Source organism: Capsicum annuum, chromosome 1 (assembly GCF_002878395.1).
Source record: "Capsicum annuum cultivar UCD-10X-F1 chromosome 1, UCD10Xv1.1, whole genome shotgun sequence".
Taxonomy (NCBI): Eukaryota; Viridiplantae; Streptophyta; class Magnoliopsida; order Solanales; family Solanaceae; genus Capsicum; species Capsicum annuum.
This window is the reverse complement of record NC_061111.1, coordinates 46,285,264-46,306,059: the sequence shown is the minus strand read 5'-3', so window position 1 is coordinate 46,306,059 and position 20,796 is coordinate 46,285,264. Positions and strand designations below refer to the sequence as shown.

The 20,796-nt window shown below is 31.4% G+C and overlaps 2 protein-coding genes across 2 annotated transcripts; one reads left to right on the top strand and one right to left on the bottom strand.

Moving 5' to 3' along the window:
- Nucleotides 1–4,510: 4,510 nt before the first annotated feature.
- On the bottom strand, nucleotides 4,511–6,112 carry LOC124897640 (SKP1-like protein 1B). Its single transcript, XM_047410724.1, has 3 exons — nucleotides 6,009–6,112; nucleotides 5,011–5,065; nucleotides 4,511–4,684 (listed from the first exon to the last, which is right to left on the bottom strand). Exons 1-3 carry the CDS (start codon nucleotides 6,110–6,112, stop codon nucleotides 4,511–4,513), a joined length of 333 nt encoding a protein of 110 aa, XP_047266680.1.
- A 5,432-nt stretch (nucleotides 6,113–11,544) lies between these two features.
- On the top strand, nucleotides 11,545–18,895 carry LOC107874614 (PP2A regulatory subunit TAP46). The gene is made up of 9 exons (XM_047396575.1): nucleotides 11,545–11,854; nucleotides 11,937–12,059; nucleotides 15,892–15,978; nucleotides 16,073–16,177; nucleotides 16,303–16,464; nucleotides 17,150–17,185; nucleotides 17,265–17,336; nucleotides 17,950–18,230; nucleotides 18,342–18,895. Exons 1-9 carry the CDS (start codon nucleotides 11,759–11,761, stop codon nucleotides 18,592–18,594), a joined length of 1,215 nt encoding a protein of 404 aa, XP_047252531.1. The 5' UTR covers nucleotides 11,545–11,758; the 3' UTR covers nucleotides 18,595–18,895.
- The last annotated feature ends 1,901 nt before the right edge of the window (nucleotides 18,896–20,796 follow it).

Genomic DNA, 20,796 nt, shown 5'->3' with positions numbered 1-20,796 from the left:
TAGTTGGAGGCTTGTCCCATCAACTCCTCAGTCAGTTAGAGGCTTTTCATACTTTCAGACAGTCAGTTAGTTTATTTTATTAGTCTTGTCAGATGTTTCAGAATTATGAATTCATTCGTATTTTCAGTATTCAGACTTTATGGCTGTATTAGTTATTTTCCGCACATGTCCATTGTTATTATTTTATTCGGTGCTCTCAGCAGGTTCCAGCACGTGGGTTATCTTGTAGTCACTTGTGACCATAAGCACCGTTATCGTGACTAAGGATAGCCTCTAGTCGTGACTAAGGGTAGCCTCTAGTCGTGACAATAACAGTATCTCAGAACTTTCGCATATTAAATATCTTGCTAACTATAGATGATGCTACTATAAAAAAGATGACTGAAAGACTAAATATACATGCAGTCACCCTTCAAACACCTAACTAGATATGTAAGGTGCACATTGCATATATTTGTAAATCAGGAGAAGGTATAAAATAAAAGATAAAATATATGAACATGATCTTTCAAGATGAGCAGGTAACTTCTTATTTTAAAAATCAAATCAGCTATTTACATTTCTTACTTCTGCCTCTTATATTACAAATCATAAAATTACCTTTAGAACAATCAAGTAAAAACAATTTTTTACGGTGATGATATCTCCCCTTATCAAGATATGTTCCAACTGTTTCACACATAATTGATAATGGGTGCACGCGTACAATAATCAACTCTTAGATATGAAAAACCACTGCCTACATTCGAATAGATTATTGATAAAAAGACCATAGTGGGTCCAATTGATAAAGATGACTCGGATAAAAATAAGTTACCACCACCTTGAATGGTCAATGTCACGTCATTTCAAGATATAAATAACCAAGCCTCTCGAGTTGCAAAAGAACAACTTAAGAAAGCACAATATAGTATGCTCATTTCACTCTTTTTGTCCTTAAATATTTTCTTCAACACAAGCTAACATATACCTTTTTTCCAACAAATGTGTTAGCAATAGTTTTCAACTGCTTTCCTCCAAGATATGTTACCAGCATTCAAAAAAGAGTGTAGGAACTCCTCCTTATTGATACCAAGTAAGCATATTTGCCAAATTTACTACAATTCCTCCTGCTTTATGATAAAAAATATACAACATATTAATTACTACATTATACATAGCAAGCAAGCTTACACATTCACATTATGGGAAGAAGCTCTCATTGAAGAAGAAGGCAAGAAACTCCTAGCACAGTTTCAACAACATTCAATCATCTGTATTAGGCGTATTGGAGTATCCAAGTACAATGGTAAACTAACCAGTATACAATAATTAATTTACTTATACCAGCTTCTACTTTCTTCCATAACATCATTGTTATTATAATTATTGCAGACATATCGTTGACCATAAAATTTAACACAATGATACAGATTGAGCCACCTTATTTAGACTGCCTTCAACTGCACTCATGGTATCGATTTACTTTACTCTACTTTGTACTAATTTGTACATTATTATTGATTTACTAAAATCCGTCAAACACTAACTCAAATAGGGTTGCAGAAAATAGTGAAATGTTCAACTCTTTCGCTGCAAAAAACACATCCCAATCTAGATCTCTGGTCTCTGCTCCAGTAGATGAAGAGAGTATCGATTGTCGTTATTCAGTCACAACAAAATGTTAGTACCATCTTTATTCAACCTATTCATAACTTATGCTAAAATTTATCCTACTGATGGTAAATAGTGCATTCTCCATAGGGTCATGCTTTCATGATCGAAGCGCAAATAATTCTGCCAACTAGCCTCAAATGTTGTTATGTTTTAGGCTATCCAAACTGTCCACAAGAATTAAGAAATACAGTGAAAAGAAAATTCCAATATATGAATTATCATCAACGAAATATGTTGATTCCCAGGTACTTTGGTGCTAATATTATACACACATACACCCACAATATCAGTAAGACATTTCTTTTTATTAATTAAAGTATTAACACATATTACTGTAGGTGTCGATTTGATGTCAATCTTAAAGATGACACTGGCTCAATAATTGGAATTATTAGCGCCAAAGAAGGAGAAAATTTATTGTCTCTTACAGTGCCATTGACCCTCAAACCCTTGCTACTCGACCAACTACGATGTCCCGCGATACACCTCCCACCTTTCACGCAGACCTACATCCTCCTCCCAAGCCACCACTCGCTCATCCACTATATTGCCTCTATCATCCTTTCATTCACCATCACTGTTATGAGGTCAATTTTTTTCTAGTTAGAACTTCATACGACAATCATACACTTTGAATTCAGCTCTTAATTTTTTCCAGAAATACTAAGTTTGTATAGGTTTACGAAATGAAATAGACATATGCATATACAAGAATCACTTTTCAATTTTGTATTTAAATCGTGCCACAAAGAAACATGCAAAATTCAACTTACAAATTAGACAACACAATCAATTATGGTATGTGATAGACTGATAGTCTGTCAATGCCTATTTAGAGGTCATAATACTGTCACATGACAGTCACACGTTTAGCACATGCCCCAATCTAAAACAGTTAACATCTCCAACTGATAGAGATCAATTTAAACTCAAATACGAATAAACCTACCATGTAATATGAAAGTAAATACAGAAAATCTCTTTAGGTTTTTTCTCTCCCTATTTTCTCAAATATACTCATACATTCGTAGCTTTATTATACATAGTTGTGATGTATGATAAAACTATTTTGCCTACAATTAAGGAAGGAGAAATCAGAAAATATCTCCCTATTCCTTAAATTATGACATTAAGTAGTGTATGAGTTAATATAGGAACTGAAATTTTAATTTCAAAAAAAACTCTTAAACATTACTGTTAATCTTCATCACCGTTAGAATACATTTTTGAGGAAAAAAAGTTGGCTTCTTTCTTTCATCACTGTTAAAACACATTTTTAAGAAAAAAGAAATAGTCGGATTCTTTCTTGATTTCTGAAAAAAAAAAAAAACATGAACATCCTCATATTGTTGCGTCATTCCGGTGTCTGGGAATCGTAAATCAGTTATAAATCATACAAAAGTGATGCCATTATTGTTTCTAAAAGTATTAACTTTCTGAAATTGGTTGCGACGATAACGATGGAATTGAATATTGACGATGTTCGAAAAAATTGAAATTAAATACATCCTTTTACATCATTCTTCAATTATACGAAAATATATATGAATATCCCCATATTATTGCGATATTCTCGATTCTGGGAGTTAGAAATAAGTTATAAATCCTATAAAAGTGATGCAATTATTGTTTTGAAAAGTATAACTTTCTTGAAATTGATTGCTACAATAGCAATGAAATTGGATCTCGATGAAGTACGTAAGAAAATTGAAGTGAAATATGTCATTGAAGGTAATTCTTCTCTAATTGTCATTACGAATGACAATGGAGTGAGAGTTTTCATCGTGTTGAAGAAGCAATTTTCTGGATTGGTTAATTTTCCACTGTGTATTTTCATTTTCAACAAATCGAATGAGGAAATCGATTTTGATAGATAAATGGGGGTTGTAGTATGTATGGTAATATTTGTATCAAATGTGTTGAACAAGTTCATGTTTTAATTTTGTGTTCTGATGAATGTAATCATAATTTTCCGAATGTATAACATATGATTATACATTCGATTGAATGTCTAGTATGTCATTACACAATCGATTGAATGTATAACATGTCATTATACATTCGAGTCAATGTATAATGAAACTGTGCCAGGTCCAAATTTTGTATTTTTTTCCAGAAATTATGATTTTTAAAATTTTTGTATAATACAATAACTCGGTGTAAAAATTTGATACAACTATGTACTTTATTGTCATAACAAAGACTGCAAGTGGGTGTTGAAGGCGTCTAGTATGAATCATTCAAAAATTTTTGTAATAAAATTTTGTGATAAAAAACAAGTAAAACCATCATAAAAACAAGCAAACAACAGCAGATGTTCAAACCTTGCTGCAAAATCATAGTCAACCCTGTTAGCCCCTTGACAGTGTCTAATTTCTGGGCATTTCAAATCCCGCTAGATTACACACTCAAATAGTAGACACCAAGAATCATTTAGAATATCATGCCAACATTGAAGTCAGGATGTGGGGACTCAGCACTTTCAAATGAGGAGGAGGAGAAGTGCCTATTTCCTACTGAAAGTTCATTACTCAAGAAGCAGATGCCTCTACAACACAAATATGCCACTAGCTAAAAAACAACTTAAAGCAACAACACATGAAAGTAACACCAGGAACAACATAAATTTCCAACAACAATCAAATAAAAACATAACAGCCCAATAAACCAGGTAAATATATAAGCATAGCATAAATAGATTTTAACAAATCTTCTCATTGAACAACCACAACTTAAAAGTTGTGACGCAAAAGTTAAAAACAACGAAATCTAAAGGTTTCAAAAGCAAACATCCATTGGAAACATATTTAGTACTAATAGAAAATATTTATAGCATCAGAATACGAGCACTTCTTTACTCAAAGGCCCAAGTATTCTCCCTCCTGGCCTCCTCCTCCTCTTCAGGTGTGAAGTCATTCTTGATGTTGAAGGTCTTGCAGATCTCCTCTGGAGTCTTTCCTTTAATCATGTCAGCCACAGTCTGACAGGTGAGATCTAGTAGGCTTTTGATGTTCAAATAGCTGGCAACCTGAAAAGTTGTAAGAACAACAACCATTAGAAATCTAAAATAATTTACTAAAAAAAATCAAACATTTAAAAGCTTTAACTTTACTAGCACGTTATATTAGCATCAGTGACATAGGAACCATATATTAAATTAAACTACTTGTTAAAAGATTTAGCCTAACAACAAAAACATCACAACAAGAATCTTTAAAGTTAAAGCCTTCCTAATAGGAATAATTATGAAGGCTTTAAAGTCAAAGCCTTCCTAATAGGAATAATCAACAAGAATCCTTTTACAATTAGCCAAGAAGATAACATCAATCACCCAAGATAACAAACAACACATACAACAAATGCAAATATTGTAAATGCAATGCATAAAAATTGTAACAGTGGATAAAACCTAAACAGTACACAAAAGCATTAAAAATCAACTCAACACAAGTTCACGAACAAGTGAACCCTAAGTAGAAAATCAGGCAAATAACGCAAACACATTATATACACGAACAATAAAAACATGCAGGGACAAATATTATAAAACTTACCAATGAACCCTGAACAGAAAATCAGGCAAAATAAACTACCTATCAACTGAATTAGTACCAATTAAAGCTAGAAAATTCAACAATATACAAATAATTAAAGCAAGAGAAACATAAACCGTAACCATCAAATTAAAGCAAGAGAAACATAAACCGTAACCATCACATAAAGGTATAACAGTCCGTGAACAATAAACAGACTTATAATCCAATAATCAAATAATCAAATAAGTACAATAAAAGTATGAAAATCAACTTAATTTAGACAATTTATACGAAAGGTAAAATCATACTCTAATTACACAACAATAACACATGTATGATGTTATCTTATACATTTTAAATATTAAATCAGACCCTGATTATACAACAGTTAGATATGTATGAGTGTAACTTATACATTCAATAATTAAACTACAGTAATGTATAATGCCATGATACACATTTACTACTTAAAAATGTATGACCTATAAGCTTGTTAGAATGTATAATGTCACCTTATACAATATTAGGACTTTATGACTGTTTGGATGTTCAAAACTGCCAATGTATAACATATTGAAATATATTTCGGAATAGCTATATTATACATTATTTGGGTAAAAATAACTAATGTATAATGTCTTATACTTTACATTTTAAACATCGAGAATGTATGATGTCTTATGTACCTATATGTTTGTAATGTAGCCTTATACAAAATACTAATATTATACATTAGTGTTCCAAAAAATTAATATGTTCCAATATATTATACATTAATGTTCCAAAGTAAGTAAAGTATAAATGTATAATCAACACTTCGGAAGATGTGGTCGACCAGAATCGTCAAACTTCTTCTTACTAGTTACTTTTGAACTTGACTTCTTCAATCTGGAACTGACCGCTTCCTTCAATTTTTTCATTGTTGTTGGATCGTTTTGATACTTTGAACGATTCTCTGCAAAATTGGATTCGTCAAAATCAAATGTACCAGGAACAAACCCAACGGGGATATCTTATTTTTTAGAATCTAACTGACTAAGTCCTAAACTAAAGTTAGGACAAGAATCCATTACCAATTTTTACAGTAATTCGATTAACCTAAATCAACTACAAATCAAGAAAATAAAAAATCAAACTTCTATTATATGAAGAAAATCAAAAAAATCGAACTCCAAAACTTAAAAGTACTTGCAAAATAAGGTAAATTCATATAAATGAACATGCATCCATAAATATACGGGCAAATTCAAAAATAGATAAAGTTGAAAAAAAAGAAAAATCTACAAACCAAGAATCGAACTTGTATTATATGAAGAAAACAGAAAAAATCTAACTCCGAAACTTGAAAATACTTACAAAATAAGGTAAAACGAACATGCATCCACAAAATATACAGGAAAATTCAAAAATTGATAAAATAAAAAAAAAATCAAATAAATCTTCAAAACTTACAAATTTGTAACTCCCAGATACAGTTAACTTAAACTTTGCCGTGAAAATGGGGATTCAAATATGGAGGATATATCGGGTGTGTAGTGGGGGATAATTTTTTCCCCCTTAAAGAGCTTTCAAATAAATTTTATACTACCCCAAGAATATCATACTACTCTCACGCATTACACATACGCCACTTTGGAGCCGCGTAAATAATTTTTTGTAAAAAAATAATTCCTCCCCCTTCACACACATCTATAATCTATATTTATAATTTTATAATATATTAAAAGTGAGAAGAACATTAGAATGTTGTTTGAACTGTTTGTACTTCATTAAAAGTCTTTGCTTTAGATAAAATCGTCTTTTCACTATTTTTTTCTAATATTTAAAAGTTGAAAATTAATTAAATATATTTATGGTAAAACTTTTTCTAATTGAAAGTCATCAGAACTTCACTATTTTTTCTAATTTAAGAGTTGAAAATTAATTGATTAATTAAATATATTTATGACAAAACTGTCCTTATTAGAAGTCATCAAAATTAGTGACAATTAATATTTTTTCTATTAGTTTAAGAATTCTAAATCAACTAAATTCTATTTAAGAAGATTTGAAAAATCTAGAAATAAATATAAAACTGTTAGAATAAGAAAAATTTAAGAAGTACCAGATTTTTGAAAGTTTTATGTACGTAATAGGAACGTAAACAATGATTTTGTAAAGATTTGACTTTAAAAATAAGAAAATATTTTAAATATATATATAAATCACAGCACAAATATGATTCAAATTGATGTGTCTCTCTTAGCTTGTGGTAACAAGGGAAAGAGTTACTATATGGCAAACGCAAAAGTGATGATCAACCACTTGAAACTTTTGGTGGTAAAATATATATGTGTATATGTTTATATTTACAGTATTATATTAAAGTGTGAAAGATTTTTGAAAAGTGATTTGAACTTTTACTCTTTATTAAAAATCTCTGCAATAGATAAAATCATTTAATTTAAATAATCAAACATTACACGTGCGAAGAAAGTGCGGTTAAACTAGTATACATACATACATACATACATACATACATACATACACCCTCTTTTTTTTTGCAACTTGACTTTTTTCTCCATCCCCTCCCCCTCCACCCTCCGCATCCCTCATTCTTCACTTGCAACTCGCCCCCTCCTCGATCGGTTTCTTCATCTGCAACTCGCGTCCCCCACCCCTCACCCCTCAAATCCTTTCTTCTTCAACCCGCCCCACTCTCTCCAACTCTAGACTCGATCATGTTTAGAGTTCCATTATTTTTTATTCTGAATCCAAATTATTGGAATTTGATTCTTGAAAATTTACAATCATAATGCGAAAGATTTTGAGTTTCAGTTTGAAGGTAAAAGGAATTATACATAGACAAATGCAATTTTTTTGGTCAACTTGAAGTAGCTACCATTTTTAGGAAATTTTTGTTCCATTCAATTTCTTTCTTGCGATTTTCTTCTTCGATTCAATCTCAATACGAATTTATCAGTATTTTTATATGGGTAATTTCAATTTGTTCAATTGAAATAAAAATCTGATAATTATAGAGTTAATTCAATTATTGAGGAAAACTAATTTTGATAGAATAAATTGAATTTTCTTGAAGATTTTTTGTAAGAAGATGACCTTATTCCAGAAATACACATAAAAATATTTTGATATGTATTTGATTGGAGATAGTTTGTAGGTAGGAGTGAAAAAAAAATGAAATTGAAGAATGAGAAGAGAGGGGTTGGTGGGGTGTGAGGAAGAAGAAGGAAAGAGAGGTTGGTGGCTAAAAAATTAAAAGTGGGCCTCACTTATTTTTTTTGTCACTTTTTTTTTTGTCATTACACGCTCAATTTTATAAATTTTGTCATGTTAGTTGTTGGGGTTGTATAAAGGAAAAAATTACAAAAAGTAGCATATCTAAGATTATAATTATAATAAATAGTAACACCTTCTCAAAATTACAGTTTATAGCAAAAATAACATTTTCTTGCCCATAAATTTCAAACACTCGTGTTTCACTACCTCACTCCTATTCTCAATCTATTACTTTATCCCTCTCCTATTTTCACTCTATTATTTTACCTCTCTCTAATCTTATCTTTTTTTTTTAAATTACGCTTATTTTTCGAATTCCATTACAATTTCTTACCTGTGTATCACACTTTTTTCATATTATTGATAAATATCATGCTCCATAAATATGGTAACTATCAAATTACAATTATTGCATGTTATCTCTTCCACATATTCTATAAATTTTGTATTATTATTTTTTTTTCAATGTTGTTCTTGCGATTTTTCTTTGGGGTTTTGTTAGTTTTTTGTTGTAAGATTGTGGAGGATTAACACAAGATAGATCTTAAATTTATTTCTACACCTATTCAGCCAAAGAAAGTAGTGAACATAGAAGAGGTGAGATCAAAGCATCAAAATAATTCGGTGAAAAAATTGCGAAAATTATGAAACAAAAAGGATTGAGAAAAGTTTCATCTCCAAATCCCCCAAAAATGTAAAGATTAGAGAAAAAGAGAAAGTCAAAGGAAATGGGAGAATCAAGTAAAATTTCAAACCCTGTTGGTCAAAATTCTTCTAATACGATTTCAAATAGATAAAATCGAAGAGATATTTGTACTTATAATTTTATTAGCTTATGGGTCATGTGTAGTATATATGTATTTTTTTATATACATATGGTTATTGTTGATATATTTTTTAGAGGGAAACATATATATATATATATATATATATATATATATATATAATGTTTATGATATGTATTATGTATTTTTTGGTTTAACTATATGTATATATACATAGTTGTAGTTGTTACTGTTTAAGATATGCATTTGTATTTTCTTATTTTATATGAGTCACCTTTATATTTCGCTAATACATAAGAAGATATATAGTATAGTTATGTTTGTTATTGTTTCATATGAATATGATACAGAGTCATATTTGTATTTTTTGTATGAAAATATACATATGGATCAGGCATGTATTCTGTAAAAACATAGGCAGAGTTATATGTATTTCTTTGTAATGTAATATGTATAATTGTCGTACAGATCGGGATATGTATCATATATTTTCTGATTATCTATATGTATATGTATATAATTATCCTTTTTGTTATAGATTTTTTTGTGTCCAATATGTTTATATATACATATGAGTGAGATATGCATTTCTGTAAATACATATGCAGATATATATATATATATATATATATATATATATATATATATGTATGTATGTATGTTTTGTACTATAAATACATATCCAGATCTGTATGTGATATACATATTTGTCTTTTAAAAAATAAAAGTTAGAGATAGAATAGTAAAAAAAATGAAAAAATAAAATTAAAAAAGAAAAAAAATTTTAAAAAAAAAGTGAAAAAAGGAAAAAAAGAAGAAGAGAGAAATAGAAGTGTAAAAATAAAAGAAAAACTAAAGAAACAAAAAAAATAGAAAAAAGAAGAAGAAAACGAAAATAGGAAAAGCAAAAGAAAAATATGAGACAGGAAAAAAAAATGAAAAAAAAAAAAAAAAAAAAGAAAAAAAAATAAGAGAAATAGAATAAAGAAAAAAAATGAAAGTGAAAAAAATATATAATAAAAAAATAGAAAAAGAAGATAAGAAAAACTAACAAGACAAAAAAAAGTTAGAGATATAAGAGAGTGAAAGAGAGAAAAAAATAGTAATGATATTTTATTTCAAAATTTTGAAGATAGTGAAGGTAATAATCTTGACTTGAGTTTGATTTGGAAAATGAATCTACTAGTTAAAGAAAAATGTGAGGAAGAAAAAAAAGAAAATGAAAAAGAAAAAATGAGAAATAGAAGAGAAAAAATAAAATGGAAAGAACAATATGAAAAATAAAAAGAAATTAAAATAAAAAATAAGATTAAAAAAAAAAAAACCAACAACAAAAGGTAGTGATATAAGAGAGTGAAAGAAAAAAAATAGGCTTTATTTTGAAATTTTGAAAATCAATAATAATCTTTGAGTTTGATTTGGAAAAAGAATCTACTAATTTAAGTAATAGTAATTTATGGAAAAAGAATCTACTGTTTTAAATAAGAAGGGTAATTTATGGTAAAAGAATTTACTGTTTTAAATACCTGGGTAATTATTTCTTCTTTAAATCAATTTGCTATTATTCACAATTATGAAATAATTGCTATGAAACTTCTAATTATGAGTTTAAGTTTACTACTTAAAAAAATTTTCCTTGTATAAAACTCACTTGAAAGTTGTTTAGGGGAAAAAATAATTATTTGTAAAGCTAGAGTATTAAAGTGAGTTTTGTGAACAAGTTTAGGGTGTTTTGATATCTTTTCTCTTTTAATTATTTTATGTATTTGCTTTTTTATATTTCGACTCTCTTATTAGAAATCATTTCTCGGTTATGCTAACTATTAGGGTCGTCTTAATGGAAAAAAGTTATTTTGAAATAATTAATTTTGAAATTGACTATCTTGGAATTAGTTTTCTCACCATATATATGAGATAACTTATTCTATCACCCATTATTGTGGCCTAGTAGTTCAATGAAGTTGAGTTGATTATCATGAGGTCTCAGGTTCAATTTTCAACAGAGACAATATTATGTGATTTCTTCTCAATTAATATGAAATTAGTAGGTCATTTCTTCTCATCTGATCTAGTTATGATGAAATTATGAGATTTCTTTTCAACTAATATGAAATTAGTAAGTGATTTCTTCTGGTCATAGTAAATAGAGTTATCCCAGAGGTGGCAGGTATATTGTATAGTAGGTGATTGGTATATTATGTAGTAGGTGATTGTTTCTCATTTGATCTGGTCATGATACTTATTCCATCACTATATATAAATAGTAGACTAACTAATACCTTTAATCAAATACTAAACAAAATAATTCTCCATTTTATTCTTATTAAACCATTATGATACCTTATACGTCGTACTAAAAGACCCCTTAATACTAGTAAATATTAGCCTTTGCCAAATTGCCGCGAAGAACATCCCAATTCCCATTATAAAACCCGTTTTCTCTACAAAATTCAAATCAAAACCCTAATTTGATCAATTTTCAATCCCAAATTTCTCCCAACAATGGACGAATTGAACATGGAAGAAATGCCATTACCAGCTCTCTTCGAGCAGGCCAAAAAAATCCACGATGAGGCTTCCGAATCAAGCATTAATCAAGTACATTTTCATCTATATACGTGTAATTTTATGCTGAAATATTTGATTTTCTTTTTTGTTGATTGAATTTTTGTTTTTGTAGGAAAGAGTGAGGAAAGGATGCGAGATATTGAGAGTGTGTGAAGAAATGATTGGGAAATTAGGGTTGTTTTCGAGAAATGAGACTAAAGATGATATTAGCACAGCTAATCTTAAATATATTTTGGTAAGTTTTATTATTATTAGCTCAAGTATTAATTCAGTTGGTATTGTCTGATTGATTATACTGTTATCTGTCTTGAGCCGGAGGTCTATCGGAAATACCCTCTCTCGTACTTCATGTGAGGTAGAAGTATGGACTGAGTACACTTTACCCTCCCCAGTTCAGGGAATACACTGGCTATGTTTTTGTATTTTGACTTAACTCAGGGTTTAAGAAAGTAAAGAAACTTTTGAATATCATGGTCTTAAATTAAAGATATATCAAATGTATCAAACAACAATAACAACGTATTAGCCGGTGTATTCCACAAAGTGGGATCAGTCCATACCACTACCTCAGAGGTGAACAAATGATCAAATGTGTCAAAATGCCATATAGTCCTATGGAAAATTAAGAAATATGCAGATATTGAGAGTGTGTGAAGAAATGATTGGGAAATTGGGGTTGTTTTCGAGAAATGAGATTAAAGATGATATTAGCACAGCTAATCGTAAATATATTTTCATGTAAGTTGTTATTATTAGGTCAAGTATTAGTTCAGTTGTTACTGTTTTTTCCCTTTTTTATTGTTGTTTCAATTTTGTTTGACGTATTTCTTAACATAGAGTTTAAGAAAGTAAAGAAATTTTTGAATCTTGTGGTCTTAAATTAAAGATATATAAAATGTAGGGGCGGATCTAGGGGCCTGGGTGGGGGTTCCCGAGAACCCAGTAACTTTTGTGCGGATCTAGTATTTATATAGAGAAATCTAGTAAATATATAAGAATTATTAGTTGAGAACCCATAAACAAAGTGTATTGTTGGTCTAGTGGAGTAGAGAGACTTGTAAAAGTTTTATTCACCTCTTGGTTGTGGGTTCAAATCCCCCTAGTTACTATTTTGTTTTATTTTTATCTAATATGTGGAACCCACAAACATTAAATCCTGTATCCGCCTCTGGTAAAATGTATCAAACAACAATAATAACATACCCAATATATTACACAAAGTGGGAGTATATTACACAAAGTGGGGGTCTGGGAGGGTAAGTGTATATAGTACATACCGTTACTAGCTCAAGTATTAGTTCAGTTGTTGTTGTTTATTTCCTTTTTTGTTGTTGTTTCTTCCTCCTTTTCAATTTTGTTTGACGTATTTTGACTTAACACAGGGTTTAAGAAAGTAAAGGACTTTTGAATCATGTGGACTTAAATTAAAGATATATCAAATGTTTAAAACAACAATAATAACATATTAGCATGTTATTAGCAGGTGTATTCCACAAAGTGGGGTCTGGGAGGGTAAGTGTATACAGTCCATACCACTACCTCATACCACTACCTCAGAGGTGATCAAATGTATCAAAATGCCCTATAGTCTTGTGGTCTTGGACATACCGTGTGGAAAGTTAAGAAATATGCATATATTGAAAGTGTGAAGAAATTATTGGGAAATTGGGGTTGTTTTCATGAAATGAGACTAAAGATGATGTTAGCACTGCTAACGTTAAATATATTCTGGTAAGTGTTACTCTTTCAGTTTCAATTTATTTGTTTTACTTTCCGTTTTTAGTCTGGTTTACAAAGAATGGTACCTCTTTCCATTTTTTACAATTATTTAACTTTTCAAATGATGGTGTCAAGATCACGAGGTTAAAAGGACATTTTGAAACTAGATTCAGCATAAATTTAGTTTAAGATCCCTGCTTATCCCATTCCGCGTACCAAATGATCCCTATCATGTGATTGGTTAATGGGTGCTATTTAGTTCCATGATTATTTTATCTCACCATTTTAGTATATACTGTGGGATAAGTTATCCTATATAAAAGGTGAGTTAAAATAATTCAATGTGATATCCTTGTCTATCCCATCCCACCAACCAAATGACCCCTTAAGTTATAAGTACTGCTCCATATGTTCCAATTTATATACATATACTTTTAACTGACACTGGATTTAGTAAAGAAATGAGCTACTTTTGAAACTTGCAGTATTAAGCATGTCGTAACGCTTGTGATACTATCCAGGGAGAACCACATCCTAAAAGCTAGCTTTTGAATCTTGTGGTTAAACATGTCTAATGTTTGTGATAGAACGTGGTTCTCCTAGGTTGCATCAGTTTCTGTCATGAAAACTTTTGAAACTTGTGGCAACATTACATACACTAATTTGGTTATAAAAGCTTCTCATTATGTTTATTTATTTTTTTCAAATTTAAAAATGTGTCATTTTTTTGGAATGGATTAAAAAGGAAAGTATGTCACATAAACCGGAGCAAAGGGAGTATAGAAATCCTTGGCCTAGTGTTTATAGTTTGAATCAAAGTGGCCATGTTGCTGAGATCTTGCATGTTCAAATCTCAAGAAGTATGAGCTTTTGTCTACCTTGTATAAGATCATGTTTTTCTAGTGCTAGCTGGTGTTAGTTTTTATCAGACGTCAGGCTCCAATCCTACATTTTTATCTCAACTTAATATTTCCATTATTTCAATTTGACTGTGTACTTTTCCTTTTTTGGACACATTAACCTCCACAGGATAGTTCTTCTGGATCAACCTTTCCTTTTCTTTTAATACTTGTAACAAGTCAAATGAAGATGCATACACACACACATGTGTACACATATATATGTGCATATGTATATACATGTGTGTGTGATATAAGTATGCATATATATGGTTGCTTTGAAATGGAGTACAGATCTAGAGAATGCAACAGCAAGTATTTAATAATTTTACAGTAGTTGTTGTGAAGTTTGGTAGAAAATGAGTAGTATCGGTAAAATTTTGGCCTTTTTATCGGCTGAAAAAGCTAGTGCATTCACTTTTCTATTAATTTCATTTGGTTTACCTAAACATACATTTTTGTCAGGAAAATTGTATAAATGACTGGTTCACTCAGCTGTCAGTCATTCTTTCTTGAAGATATTTTAGGTTGTTGTAGTATTTGTCAATGTAATAGTAGTCATTTTCCAGTAACATACACAACAAATACTGCAAAAGGCGCCTGACTTGAATACTTGCTGTGGTCATTTCATGTTATTGATCACGGTGAGAACGAGGGTGATAGGTTGGTGGGGTGAAAACTATATGTAGTATGGACTAATCTAAAACTTTTCCGCCACTTCATTGCTGTCACAGAGGTTAAGAGACCTTGTAACTGATGGCAGGACTTTGGTTTAACTCTTTTCAGAGGGTAGACAGATTGTCAGCTAAAGCATTTTGTCATGCTGGTTACTGTGATTTTCTTCCTTAACGATTCAAGAAACTTCACTACCACATCTTTCATCACCATCACCAAGAACTGTCTCATTCCATTTATCACAATTTTCTTCCACAACCAGACAACATACTTCATCATACTCTCCTCAGTCCTCATCACCATCACTAATCAATTTTCTTTTTTCCTCCCTTTTCCTCTTGTACTTGATGTGTGTGCTACCATTGTCCATAGAAATTCTAGTAAATTTGTGATTGCAAGGGAATCAGCTTGCTGTGTTGGCACTTGGCACTACACATGACCTGAACAGGTTTCTCATTGGTCAGGGCTGGAAACTTCTTCCATCAAGTTATTTTAAGGGTAGTAGCTTCTTTTTCATTTCAGTCCACTATTTTTAGGGTAGGTCCATGCGACCATCAGTAGCCTGAGCATTTATTAGAATCCGCTAATGTCAAGCTTGATGTTCTTGCTTCATTCATTGTGTCAAAAAATATTCTTGCTTTACTCACTTTATCAAAACATGTTCTTGCTTTATGCATTTCTAGTTTTAGTTTGTTTCACAATTGAATTAGAATTTTGCTTGATCTTCTTTTGGTATCCACAACGGGTATGGAGTCTTATCTGTCATTTTTTCAGGTCCCTTATTATCTAGCAGAGCTAACAGAAAAAATAGCAGAAGATGACAGGATAGAAGTACTCAAGGCTTCACAAGCTAAGCTAAAGGTAATGACTGTATGGGCCTAAGCTATGTAATAGATTGTGTTCTTAGAGCGATAAGCAGAACCTATTTTTATTGATAGCTTCTCAATATTTCTAGGAATTCATTTCATTTTGTGAGACAATGGAACTTGTTCCTGAAGACGAGATAGAGGCATCTACACAAGGTGGACCTAGTTCTTCTGTAGATCGTAGAGCTAAGAAGGTAGGCTGGATATAATGGTTTAATTGCTGTGTATGACTTTTATTTTTAAGGCTTGGAATCTTATTGACCTCGAGCTTAGATTCCTATAATTTTTAGTGAGATTGTTATCAAGTATGTTATTTTAGATCGCTCGTTTCAAACGTCAAAGAGCTGCCGAGTCAAAACTACTTGAATTAAAGGAGCGGAAAGAGCGTCGTGGGCGATCAACTAAAGCAGCTGCATTGTCTAGTCCTGTGGAGACCGGAGAAGATGACGTGTTGGATGACGATGGTGAAGAAGAAAGGGAGGTTAGTTAATTCCCCAAGTTATGTAATGGGCATTTGCATACGCTTCTTTTGTTCTTGTCTTTTTATTTTTTCTGATGTTGCAACTTTTATGGCACTTAATTGACTGTCATCCTTTTCATTATGAAATGAATCAAGACAGTTTTATAAGCTGGCAAATCGTAAAATAATGAGCTAATATAAGTTATAAAGAAAAAGTTATAGATTCTGTTGGATGATGCTGGTAAGCATCAAGCAGTTGCTGCAATGTTCTTCTGGAGGTTGACAAGTGATGTTCACAAAAATGGAGCTTACGTTCTGTGGATTTGTGGATAGGCACTCATTATTTGTTTTTATCTGTCCGCACGAGATGTGGACTGTCGCCCTTTTGAACTGATCACAAGGATTCGCATGTGACATCAATGATTTCTTTGATTGATTTTATTTTTCCACTATGATATGCATAGCCACCGAGGATCTATCTGGAACAGCCTTCCTACCCGCACTAGGTAGGGGTAAGGTCTGTGTACGCTCTATCCTCTCCAGAACTGGGATTGTACTAGGTATGTTGTTGTTGCTGATATGCATAGCCTGATTCAAATGTAAAATTTGCTATTGCTTCTTTTAAGTTATTTCTGACCTCGATTTTTGGCCTCTATATCTCACTTTGAGTAAATGTCTGATTCTTCAAAACCATTATGCATTGCAGGCATGGCTTACAACTATTTCCTTGGCCCTTTGTAAGGTTTGCCATGATCTTCTATATTCGCTGGAGTTCTGTGCTTGGTACCTTATCTTCATAGTTTTCGAATCGCTGCCTGCAGGCTTTCGATTTGCTTGAAATGCTGATGAAAGAGGAAGAAATACTTTCTGCTGTCAGGGAGAAGCAGCTTCAGGTACTATTAAACTCAATTAGTTGATTTGGCTTCTTTCCCATGCTAATTTGCCATTCGGTTCTGGTAGCCTCTGATTATGTAATTGCTATTTGCACTTGTGCTTTCAAACTTTAATTATCTCCCCTTAAATGAGTTCATTCCATTTTTTCATTTGAGCCTGTGCTTTCCGCCCCAGTACACTCCGGAACACGAGTCTGCCTAAGAGAGACTTACAGAACTATTACTCTGGAGTTTGTTGGAAGTGGTTACTGGTTAGGTACAGTAATGATTAGTTGATGCTAGATCAAGAGGAGGTGATGCAACTCCGAATGACTGCAATAATACTTCTTGTGGACTTCTCTCCTCCTTCCTTCATTTTCCGCTTCAATAATTACCTCAGGCTTTTACCCCTTTTTCTCCTTTGTGGAGGGTAGTCCTTCCCTCAAGACTACCTAAAACATCAACATTAAGTTGCTATGCCTCTCTTCTTCAACTCCATGAACCTATTACGTTGCTATGCCTCTCTTCTTCAACTCCATGAACCTATTATTCCATATCTTAAAGACGGCTTTTGTCGGATTGCTCTCTAGATTGCACTCTTGCTTCAACACATAATGTTACTGTACTCTTGTAGGATGGGGAGAAAGAATTTTCTCAGCTAATTCTTGACGAACGCACCCAAAAAGTAGAATCTTGGCATCGTAATGCTGCTGCTCGAGCTCGCTATACAAAACCTGCAGCACCTATCACCTGTGCTACTTTTGCACAAGATGTCATAGAAGGGAGGGCCAAGGTTTCAGAAGCGCATGAACATAAACACCAGCCTTTACTTTTTGGACCTGCAAGTCTTGTTGGTGTGAACCCTACAACTGAACGGGAAAGGATAGCTGCCCAAGTTTTTCAGCCTCATTATAGGTACGCATGATCTCTTGAATTACAAAATTATAATATCTACTCCAATCTTAGATCCTAGATGGAAAAGCAAGCCTCGAGGAACGAGTTCTCTGATCCTTTTTCAAATGTTAGATTGCCAACCATGAGCATAGAAGAAGCTGGATTAACGGAGATGAACATGATGAACAAATGGCAAGAAAGGAACGTCAAACTCATGGAAGAAGCAAATTCTTCATGGTACAAGGATGGCCCCAAGTCGAGGCCAGGTGAAGATGATGAAGAAGAAGATGGCGACGCTGCCCAAGAAAAGGCAAGAGCATGGGATGACTGGAAAGACGAAAACCCTCGTGGCGCTGGCAACAAGAAGCTAACTCCTTGTGGCTAAGTTGTTGCATCACATTCCAAGATTTCCAATCAATAACCTTTCTGAGCACCTAAATTAAAACTCATTGACATGCTGCACCAGTTTGCGATTCAATTGGAAACCGTTTTATTCTTGTTTTATATGTGCTGCAACTTTTTTGTCTAATGTCTTAAGTAGATGTGTTGTAAAATATTTGTTATTTAAAGTTGGTGATGTTGATTGATATTTTTACACTCATCAGTCAACCACCCAAGCTTATTACCAAAATATGCCATGTTTTTTTAGCTTTTACTTGATTAGAGCATAAATTGTTGTTAAGTAATGATTTTGTAAGATTTGTGTGGTGAAATTGAATTAGAGAAGTAACTCGCTATTGTCAAACAAGCATGAAGAAGTGAGTTTGAATTTAGAAATAAATTTTTGAGAAATTTGGAGAGGTAATATATTGTGTTGGACGTTATATTTCTTAAAATTCCCTCAATCTGATAGTAAAAGACTCCATTGTTGCTATTGAATTTTGTGTAACATGTATTCAGTATTCATGTTGGGTCCATTAAATTTGAATTCATGTCGATAAATATTATTCTCTTCATTTCATTCAATGTCCCATTATTTGATTGAATATGAAGTTTAAAAAATAAACAATGGCTTTGTTAAGTTTTTTTTTTTTAGTTATCCTTTCCTATTATGTAGAACCCAATAAGGAAAAATGAGAATGATATTATTGAATAGTTGTTAAATATGATATTTTTTTTAGGTGAATTAAAAAAATATAATAACGATGAGAGTAATTTTTATTACATTAAAATCGTGAAATGTTTGCTACTGCTCTTTAACTTGGCTATATGTAATTTTTGGGTCCATGTTGAACAGTGGATGAAATAAGAAGAAAATCAAATTATTAAACTCTTCCTTTTATTTTTTGTGTTGCCGAGTTTCAACTATTCAAAATTTTTTGATGAGTTTCAACTATTCAAAAAAAAATTGTCACTTCTGAATTCTAAATTAATTAGAACTTATTAAATCCTAAAAAATACAACTTAACCGGTGAATTGTTCTTAAGCGGGACCTCAAATACAATTCTAACTGTTTCCGAGTAAAACGGACATTTTTGAGTAACAAACAAACATATTGTTGAGTTTAGGCTTAATTCGTAATTGATCCAATAAGATACATAATTCTAGTTGGGATCAGACTAGAAAGTGATAAGTTTATTTATTATTTCCAAGAAAAAAGTAGAAAAAGAACAGAGCATGACAGAGATTTTTCATGGTTCTTTTGCCTGATTAAGATGAAAAAAAGAATAAAAAGCAAAGCAAAACCACCCTCGTCAACAGAGGCGAACCCAGGATTTAAGTTTGACGGGTGCACCTCTATATTTAAATATAATAATTAATAATGTCAAAGTTCGATATATATTTTTTTGAAAACTTATTAATTATACTATTTTATAGGCAAAATGTTAATATTATTGAATATCATTAATTAAATTTAATATGACAAAAGTGTGTTATTCACCCTACTTAAATTCAACGTACTTTTAGATTTTGAACACTAATAGAAAGTTTTCAAAAAATATGAAATTCGAGAGATTTGTCTGCAAAATAGTTGCAACGGATAACATTTGATTTAAGCCTATCTCAAACTTTAAATTGCTAATTTTTTAAATAAAAAATAACTCAATGATCAAAAGATTAAAAGAAAATAAATATTATACAGTATAAGCCAGGGAGAATATCTAACTTTTGAAGTTGAAGAGAAGCTTGTATTTTGAAATAAAATAAAAAATAGCTCAATAATATCCACAAAACATGAAAAAAAAAAGTATGAAATAAATGACTACTAAGTATGAAATTAATCAAAAGATAAATATATATATTTGCACAATAAGTGTAAAGAAACTTGGAAAATGAAAATGGAGCAACAAAGAAACATTGTTGTTGGGGTTCGAACTTGAGCAATCACGCAATAGAAAATGATAAAAGGAGCAATAAAACATTGCTAGGGTCCGAACTTGAGCAATCACACATTAAGAGCAACTTTCAAGTGGCATACCGAACCATCTCACCAGCCAACCTAATTGTTATTGTGGTGCACAACATATATTTAACATAATACTCTAATATATATATATATATATATATATATATATATATATATAGTTTTTCTCAAGACTAGCGGGTACACGTAGGTGTGCCTCTGCTTGTCTCAAGCTCTTGAAAC

What these genes read in the sequence shown, in the direction of transcription:
- LOC124897640 (XM_047410724.1), bottom strand. Translation starts at nt 6,112, where the DNA reads ATGAAAAAATTGAAGGAAGCGGTCAGTTCCAGATTGAAGAAGTCAAGT. An exon ending in GGTCGACCACATCTTCCGAA is followed by an intron (nt 5,066 to 6,008) that starts GTGTTGATTATA and finishes TGTACTGTTTAG; the next exon opens with GTTTTATCCACTGTTACAAT. An exon ending in TTACAATATTTGCATTTGTT is followed by an intron (nt 4,685 to 5,010) that starts GTATGTGTTGTT and finishes ACAACTTTTCAG; the next exon opens with GTTGCCAGCTATTTGAACAT.
- LOC107874614 (XM_047396575.1), top strand. Translation starts at nt 11,759, where the DNA reads ATGGACGAATTGAACATGGAAGAAATGCCATTACCAGCTCTCTTCGAG. An exon ending in CTAATCTTAAATATATTTTG is followed by an intron (nt 12,060 to 15,891) that starts GTAAGTTTTATT and finishes TCATTTTTTCAG; the next exon opens with GTCCCTTATTATCTAGCAGA. An exon ending in ATGGTGAAGAAGAAAGGGAG is followed by an intron (nt 16,465 to 17,149) that starts GTTAGTTAATTC and finishes TATGCATTGCAG; the next exon opens with GCATGGCTTACAACTATTTC.